Here is a 9451-nt window from a genome sequence, read left to right as displayed (position 1 = left end):
TGCCCAGGAGGAAAAAGATAAATACAGCCTGCAAAATTCCTTGGTGGGTTCAGAGTAATCTGAGTTTTTGACTCTGCTCTGACCCTATTTGCAAATACACCTTTTGTGCCATCTAATGAGTGTGTCTGTGATTTTAGTGGCCTCCAGAGAAACAAACCGCTTTTAAGCGTCAATCTTCTCACATTCCTATTACAAATAAAAACATGCTGTAAAAAACACTGTCTGATTTATAATGAAACTGTAATTGAAGCTGATCTGAATGCACTTTTTTCCCCCCCCACTTCCCAGCTCTTGTGTTCATGGGGTTTCCACACATTCCCCCACTCCATGCATTTAGCATTTGTGGAGTGCACTAGTAAGACAACTCTACAATCTTCTTCTACTCAGCCACTGAGCACGAAATGGCAATGCAAGCTTCCCCCACTTCACCCTGCTACAGCCTTGCACCAAGCTCCTCCTACAGGTAAATGGAATGATAGTCTCCAGGCCTTTCCTAAATTAGCCTCTCTTAAAAAGGTGCCAGTCACTGCCCCTTGCACTAATGTTTTCTTCAAATGTGGATCCCTGTGTACAGACACCTAGACAGAGACGATGTCTTTTCAGTTGATTAATTTGGTTCTTCAGTGTCCAAATGCTTGTATTGCATTGAACTGCGTCTTCTCCCTCTTGCAAACTGCAGTCCCAGTTGCAAGCAACAATCCCATTACATCTTTTATATGGCAAGGCTTAAAATTAAACTAGTCTTACCTACGACACAGACAAACAAAAATACTGAGGGCTCAGAAGGTAAGCAAAAAGCTGTTGTAAATTAAACTGATCAAAAACAGTCCAACCCCTGAATTTGTGTCAAACACTAATGCAATTATATCTTCAGTCAATGTCAGATGGTAGAAATACCTCTGTTGGAAAAAAGGAATTCACAAAGTCCAGTTAAATGAGTAAATCAGATTCTTATCTCCCTGACTCAAGTCACCTCTGTTACATTAATGTACTACATTATTAGCACTTTTTAAACATTAAACCTTGTTGGAATATGCAAGGGACCTAAGGTGACTCTAGATCTTCAGTTAGTTCCTGGTCTTGTATGGCTGGCTTTCTACAGGGTCACAGCCAGGAATCTTCCTGCCTTTGAGCATTAATTTCTCCATAAATAAGGCACCCATTGAGATCAAAGGGTTCTTTTAATTTGTCTTTTTTAACAGCTGAAATGTTTCTAACCGCCCAGAAAAGTTACTGACTGGGCCCTTACCTTGTGCGTATCACTTTATATTCTATTCCAGATACAGACTTGGATGTGGATGGCATTGCTCCGAGAGATGTAGAGCACATTGTAGAAGGTTTGCTTTCCTTTTCTTTTGATTTCTGACGTGCAAGCATTTTGTGACAATCTTCCTGTCTGGGCGCTTTATCCACACAGCGTGCTTTAACAGGAACATTCTGGCTCTCCGAAGGATCTTGGTTTATGAAGCCAAGACCATTATTTTGAACAAAACCTGCTATACCAGCGTCTTCTTTCAGTGGACAGCTATTTGAACTACTTGTTGGAGTGGCAGGTTCTACTGTCAGTGGATGTGATATCCTGTCTTTACTTTGTGGACTGAAGTCAATTTTGGAGACTGCAGTGCTAGAGTTCACCTTTTCACATACTCCATTATTTTCATCCAGCGTTTTCTCCCTTTTGGTGTCTGTGTAAGAAAAGGTATCAATAACGAAAGAAAATACATGGAAAATATCACAGCATGACATACATGATAGAAAAGTACATTCATAGCCAGGATGTGTTAGATTCCATCAAAAAAACTGCCATCCAAATACAGCTTTTCTGAAAGGGCTAAAAAACATCCTCTTATGCGGGTCTGAGCTCATAGAAAGAAAATGTCCAGTATTTCCAACCCAGATATACGCGTTAATAAATTACTTAACAGATAGTTATTCAGCCCTGTTAAAAGTTAAAAAAAAAAAAAAAAAACCCACAAAAAGCCACAGTATTTCTGAATAAAAATATTTGGTAAGAGTCAACACAAGGATGGATATTCAAAACTATGGGCTAATGTAGTTTAAATGGAGTAGGAAAAGGGATTTTCTTGGTCATGGTAAACACCCATCTGAGTGTCCATGCTTCAGAGAGTAGCAGTAATGTTGCAAATGGAACAGGACTCCAAGAAAAGATGGGTCTCAGAACAGTAACCCTCTACCCATGGGCTTATTAAGACACAACAGGTAAGTCATATTGTGGTTATTCTGCTAATTACCTCTGCTTTTCAACATGTATGATGCTGCAAGAGGCACCTATAAAGGAAGTGAAAACCATTTTCTTCAGGACTTTGGGATTCTACTTGCATAGAGGACCTGTACAATCAGTGTTATTTTCATTTATTCTCCAAATTAGTTTGCTACTCAGTCCAGAAATACTGGGAGGATTTTGAGTCAGAATTCTGAACCAAGACAGTAGGAAGGTTTTGGTCTCAACTGGAAGATGATTTTGATGATTTGTGGTAAGGGCTCTGCATCTTCTTTACAGTTATGTACACCACTTCTGTAAATCCATTGGTGTCCACAACAGATGCCTTAAGGAAACCTTCCATCAGGCAGATCCTAAGGACGAAAGCCTTCTCTAACCCTAATCCAATCATTCATGACATCTGCCAGCCATTTGGAAGACTCCCAGTTCAAGAGTCCCATAAGTCTGTTCATATTTGGATTTCATCTCCACCAATTTCCTTTATGGGTTTTCTGTGTGCTCTTGCTATTGTATCATCAGCATGCCAAAACAGACATGGTCTACTTTGACTCAATTATATATCATTGCATAATTATAATTCCATAATTAATGAATTATTGACAGGGATTTTAGAAGTAAAAATCCAATAGTGTTTCGACCAACATGGGTCATTTTACTCAGCCACCGCTAGCTAACTCAGAAGTACCTATAGGTATATAGATACTTTTGGATCATTCATTCCCAACTTCTAAGTATTAGAATAACCAAGTTCTAGAGCAAATATCTTTGTTAAAATGTGCATGTACACGTACCGTCCAAAGACTCCCTGCTGTCAACCTCGACTCCTCTATTTTCAGGTCCATGCTTTGGTTTTGCACCCTTCTCTTCATTTTTATCTTTAATCTAAAAAATACAATTGAACATAAAAGTTATCAAGAAGGTTAAAGGTGTCTATTTCCCACTGTATCACATTTGTCAAAGAAATGAGACCCTAAAAAAAACAGGTAGTAAGACCTCAAATCTGCCATGCTTTCATTATATGATGTCTTTTCCCTTCACTAAAATTCCTGCTTTAAAATAAACAAATACATCATCTTCTACCTTTTGAAGCAAAATCGCGTCATTTCATAGTTCTAAAATAATTCTTACTTCTCAAGACTGACTGCAATGATATCTCCCCAATATACAGCGACATCATGTTTTTTTAATCTGAAAGGGGAGGCCTTAGATGAAGATAGGTAAAGTTGGTTCCATTTCTTTTTGACCAAAGAAAGATTTTTGTTTCACAAAAGGGATATCCTATGCACTGAAGAATATTAAAGTTTTATGGACAACTAAATACTCTATTAGACAAACCACTTGAGCAGTTCCATTGCCTGATTTGGGGAATATTCCAATATCTGGATCTCTTTTTTTTGGCTATAGTACATCTCTTCCTTTAATTGAAAAGGCACCAGTTTCAGATGTGGGGTGTTTGTAGAATACCTTTTGCCGATACTGAATCCTTTCCCTAGCAACAGTCCAACTTGAACATAAACCTAAGTCTGCTATTTGTCCTATCACTAATAAAAAGCTTCCCTTCTCTTCCCTCCCACTGAAAAAGAGGTACTTAAATGTCACAGCCACTTTGGAGTACAACACTGACCCTGCCTGTAATGATGATCATGGAGAATGTCTGCAAAGGCCTTGAGTGGACCTGACAATCTAGTGCAGTTTCATAGATATCAAAAGTCAGAAAACTTTGAACCTGTAAAGCTCTTAATTTGTGGTTTATTGTGTTAATTTGGAGCCAGCTTGGCAAACTCTCCCCCAAGGACTTTACTACATCCTGTTACTAAGTCAGCAGGCAGCTTATAAAAGGAAAAAACCAAAAGTGGCCCACCATACTTAGAAATACTGGATGAAGTCATTGTTATGAGCTTGGGTGCATTGACAGCAGCTGTGAAGCAGAAACAAGCAAGTAAAGATTATTTTCAAAACAGCAATGCAATGCAGTCCTCAACTGGTATACTTATTCTGAAGTCAAGAGGCGAGAACAATGTGGTATAGCGTTACCTGAGCAGCTTTGAAATAACTAGCTCAGGACCCATTTGAAATCTGGACACAGCAGTCCAAACTCACCACTTAGTTTCACAGCAGATAAATTAGTCTGTGCCAAGCTCCGTGTTGTCATCCTACTACACTGTTTAAAGCTAGCTCTGGCATATCTACATTACACAACAGTTGCTTCCACGACTGCAGGACAGACTTACCCTTAACAACTTAGTCCAATGTTATGGACAAGAAACAAATGAAGGGACATTGATGGTAACTTCCCAAAACCAGAGCTCACCATGAAGCTGCCTGCCTGCCAAGAATATACTGCCATTTCTGTAATGGGCAACAAAAAAAAAACAAAAACCAAAAACCAGATGGGACTCAGAGACCTGCACTCTATGCCCACCTCAGACCTGGGCTGCTGGGGGACTTCAGGCAAATCACTTCACCTCTATGCCTCAGTGTTCCTAGTAACTATTCTGACTTTCTTTACACAGCAGTTTGAGACCTACTGATGAAGATTTACTTAAGAGCTAATTAATGTTAACACTATACTATAACTACAAAGAGTACATGGTCACTCTATTTTATTCAGAGCCCTCCTAAAACACCCGTCTTCTGCCAACTGTTTCAGTGATAATCTGCCCCCCCAAAAAAGTTTGTAAGTTAGTTAACCATTTTGAAATGGACACTTCCCTGGTCAAAGTCCTCTGTATTTGCCAGTCCAATTTGGCTTCTAAGATTCCTAGAGCCACTATCACATCTGCCCCTAGACGTTGCGTGGTGCCAAGCACGTGGACACTTTCAGGAATGGTGGCTTTTACTTAGGCACATCAATTTTAAATACTTTTGTATGTTTCCAAGCAGATGTTGCACAATTCCGTTGGAACAGATTGTAAATAATGGCAGCATCCCCAAAACAAGAAAATTGTGCATGCAATCTGGTGTTAATCTCAACCTCAATGGAAATTAAGTTACAAAAACCTCCCTCACAGTCTAGCACATCTATCAGTCTCCAAAATAACAGGATTTCTATGAAGACATGGACCAGCAGACCTATGTCAGAAATCCTGCACAACATTTTCCTTCTGTGTGCTGTTGTAGGAGTTCACATTTACATGCCAGAGATTACGTATTTTTTTAACGTTATTTTGATTTGAGCACCTATGAACTATAAAGCAAGAAGCATTCACAGAGCGCCTGGGGGCAAATCACATCTCTACCACTCCCACACTCTGAGGTCCTCTAAAATTAACTAGCATCCCATATATGCCTCTTTGTACGGTTCTGTTTCTCACATTGGGACACAAACAGTAATAAAGACTCAGTATGCATCATGACTGGATATTCATGATAGGAATAAATTTCATTCTCAACAATAAGGCTGGACAGATGAAACTGAGAATTCAGTCTGTGATCCCCTGAGGCTGTATAGAAGTAAAGGCAGGTTTTGGCCCTTAATGGCCATCATGATCAGTCAGAAAATAGCATCCAATTCAATCAATAAATACTTTACAGCGCACAAGGCAGGCAAGGTTCTTTGAGAAGATGTGATATCTTTTATTAGACCAACTGAGTAGTTGGGAAAAAGTTCTTAGCAAGCTTTTGGGCGTAATCACCCTTCTTCAGACATAGGGAGTCTCTGCTGTTCTGAGTTACATTACAATGTACAAGCCATTATTGTCCATTTAGGGCTGAACCTAACTTGCCCTCCACTGCCCAGGGGTAATAGAGGGCAGAATTTGGTCTTTCAAGTTGAGAGTTTCTTGGCATACGAATCTAGTTTTACACTTGTCTAAGTGCTTACCACACTTCTAACAATACAGACATAAATACCCTACCTTCTTTCCAAACAAATATAAGGACTAAGTCTATGCTTCGAGAAGCTTCAACTAAAAGGAATTGTAACAACTTAATAAACGGTAGCATTGAGACAGGAAAGTCTAAATATGCGTATGTGCATGCATCAAATAAGGACTTAAATCAGAATGCCTGGGACCCTGCCCCTTACACGGGAACGATCAAGAACAATAAAATAAAACCCACCTCCACAAGGATTTCAATCAGACTCCCTTTCTTCCAGGGACAACTCCTTTCAGAATGAAATCCACTACTCTAGAATTTTTCAATGTCTCTCCCATGAGCGCAATAACTTTATCCACTGTGTCAACCTTGTTTTCTATCTTTTCCAGCCTCTCTCTATGCTTTGAGGCATCTTGCTGTGTAGCTTTCAACAGCATCAACATTTCTGAGTACACACTTCAGATATCAGTCTGATGAACACTATCCTCCAATTTTAGGCCTCTTTTTGCTGTCCCTGTCTTCTCAGCGGGTGCTTGAGGTACTATTAGGTTGTTAATGCCTTTTTCTATATCGTCCATGCTTCGGTTAACCTTCTGTAACTCACCTTTTGCATCTTCTTGGAAATTCAATAACTTGTCTACTTTTTCAGTCCAAAGATTCAATGTTTTGTCCATCAGGCTTAAATTATTCCCTCTTGCAGACTGCAACCTAGTCATGACTTTTCCAAATCAGTCTACATGTTCCAAGTTACTCTCAGACATCATCCCCAGGCAAGAAGTTAATACCAGTGAAATATAGTTGCCTCCGTGTCAAAGGTACATACTAAAAGATTATTCACTGAAAGTTCATCTTCCTTAGTTACTCCCTTACCAAAGAACCAAGGATGAAATATTTTGGTTATTAGAGGTGCTAGGAGCAAGTCACCGGTCAGCCATTATGTGAAAAGACTTCATTTTTGTGTTATCTATTTCTTACTGCATGCTTTCAGTGACGGAGTTAACTTGGCACTAGACTAGTTTCTCTTGGGCCTCCTTGACGTCACAAAAAACATTTAAAATTCCTTCTTGAGAGGCTGTTGATAGGCAAGCATCTTAACAATTAACAAGGCCCATAGCGGATCTCTATAGGGCAAAGCAATGCTTGCATGCCTCCCTTAGCTTTCTGCTATTGAAATATACTCTTTCAAAACATTTCTCCTTGCCACAAAAGGGAAGTATAAAAGTGAATTTGTCTGCTGCAATGCTAAAGCTTGGAAGAGTTCTGCTTTGTATCATACACGTGTAACACCCAGCACAGACGCATGCCATCTTTAGGTTGCCTGGCACTTGAATTTAAAAATAGAGCACAATGACTGGTTTGAAATACATTATCTGGCACCAGCACATCTTTGTCAATTGAAACGTCTAAAATTAAATTCTTTCTCCGGGGCCATGAAAGTGCACAGTGTAAAAAGTCTACGGTGAGGTATGCCAAAACGGCTTCCACAATTAGCAGCAAATAATTGGCCTTAAGTCCTTTATAGTTATGCTTTTGCTTCTGAAGTACATGTGTTAAACTTCAAAAACAATCTTTCACTGGAGAGGAGAGAAACATCATTTTAGGAACCGAGTATCTGAATTGTCCCAAGTACCTCATGAACAGCAATTAATTTACCTTCAGACCAGCCCTTGAAGAAACAGAACTACAATTATTCCTGTTTTGCAAATGAGGAACTCAAGCACTGTTAAGTTAGACAGATCTGGCCGCAAAAGCAGTATGTGGCAAAACCAGGAACTGAATCCACGTCTCTTGAATTTCAGAAAGGATAAGGGCACAGACAGGTAATTACACACCCTGGTATAATGTGCATTGATTTTGTACACTCTGTTAACAGTTATATCAGGATAAGGAACTGAAGGATGTGCTCTGACCCCAACGTAATTCAATAGTTGGCAGCTTGGGGGAACAATAGCTACCACAGGATACATGCAGACAGATGAAACTTAAAATGGTGTAAGGTTTATCTCAACTGCTGTGCAAATCATTGCTCTTGGGCATTTGTGTTTTTCATTGTGATCTGGGATCATATTCAATAAGCTTCTTGTAATATAAATTTAGTGTGCCATAGAGATTTCCCCCACACATTAGCTTCTTACAGTTTGACAAATTTCAGTCTCTGCTATTAATTATTTTCTGCTCCCAAGTATATACTATCTGAGCTGCACAGAGATTTTCACTGGAGAATACATCCAAACATCATGCGATAAGCCAGCTAGTGTTGTCAAAGCCCCACTTGCAAAAAGGCACCTAAAATAGAGGTAAAACTTGGACTAAAAGGGTGCCTGTACACATGACAGGGGTTTAGTCCCTTAAATTGAAACAGTAGGGTTTTAATTCTGATGATTAAAACCCCACCATTTCAATGCAGGGACTTTTATTACTCTCACTGTGAAGGATCTCCTCCCCCCGCCATGGAGCCTGCTTGCCTCTGCTGTGGCTGGTGGGCAAGCTGCTGGTGGGCCAGGTAGCCCTTCCCTCTGTGGTGGCAGCACCCCACCCAGGCAGGCTGCTAGCTGCACGGGTGCTGCCCCAGCTCAGGCTCAGGGAACAAGTGGATCAGGCTGGGTGCTGCCTCTGAGCTGGGGCAGCACCTGCCAACTAGCAGCCCACCTGGGTGACCCCAGGGGGTGCCACCACCACCAAACAGAAGGACCAGCCCCCCCACCCCTGCAGCACAAGGCCCGCTGGCAGCTCGCCCCTCTGGCAACAGGCAAACTCTGCAAAAAAACAAATCAAAGAGGATCAGGCTCCTCACCGCTCTGTTTTCCCCCACAGTGGAGCCTGCCCGATTGAGTTGCCTGAGCTGCAAGGGGCCCCAGTCCTTCTCTGTGTGGGGGTGATGAGCCCTGGGGCCACCCAGGTGGGCTGCTAGTGGGTGGGTGTTGCCTCAGCTTGGAAGCAGCACCCACCAGATCTAACTCTTCCCTGAGCCCACCCCCGGGGAGCAATACCCCCATGCACCGTCCCCGCTGCCCTTCTGTCACCTGGGATCACATGGGAATGGGCTAGCTTGCCCCTGGGGCAGCACAGGAAGGCGGCAAGAGGGCGGCTGGGTGTGATGGCAGCTGGAGAAGGTGGCAGGGATGGTGCACGGGGTGCTGGAAGTCCTGGTGGGCTCAGGGAAGCATTGGATCGGCTACCTCCAAGCTGAGGCAGTACCCACCCACTAGCAACCTGCCCAGGCGGCCGCAGGGTGTGCCAGCACAGCAGAGAGAAGAACCAGGGACTGCTTGGCCCTCCAGCAGCTCGCCGCCTGACCATGGGAGAAGTGGGAAGGCTCAGCAGGAAAAAAAAAAAAAAAAAAGGATTGGGACCCTCGCCACTTTTGCCTTCAGCCCACCTCTTCTGCCA

The 9451-nt window shown here is 41.8% G+C and overlaps 1 protein-coding gene across 1 annotated transcript in view; it reads right to left on the bottom strand.

Moving 5' to 3' along the window:
• Positions 1 to 7295, bottom strand: part of MYLK3 (myosin light chain kinase 3) — a 25653-nt gene extending 18358 nt beyond the window's left edge. The window contains 4 exon segments of the mRNA XM_019535789.1: positions 1250 to 1685; positions 3034 to 3124; positions 6305 to 6345; positions 6348 to 7295. Coding sequence (XP_019391334.1) covers positions 1250 to 1685; positions 3034 to 3124; positions 6305 to 6345; positions 6348 to 6825 — 1046 coding nt within the window. The 5' untranslated portion in view covers positions 6826 to 7295.
• Positions 7296 to 9451: the final 2156 nt, after the last annotated feature.

The sequence above is a fragment of the Crocodylus porosus genome, unplaced genomic scaffold (genome assembly GCF_001723895.1).
Source record: "Crocodylus porosus isolate Cpor-Errol unplaced genomic scaffold, CroPor_comp1, whole genome shotgun sequence".
In the NCBI taxonomy this organism is placed as follows: Eukaryota; Metazoa; Chordata; order Crocodylia; family Crocodylidae; genus Crocodylus; species Crocodylus porosus.
Note: the sequence above shows the minus strand (reverse complement) of the source record. Positions and strands in the feature narration are given on the sequence as shown.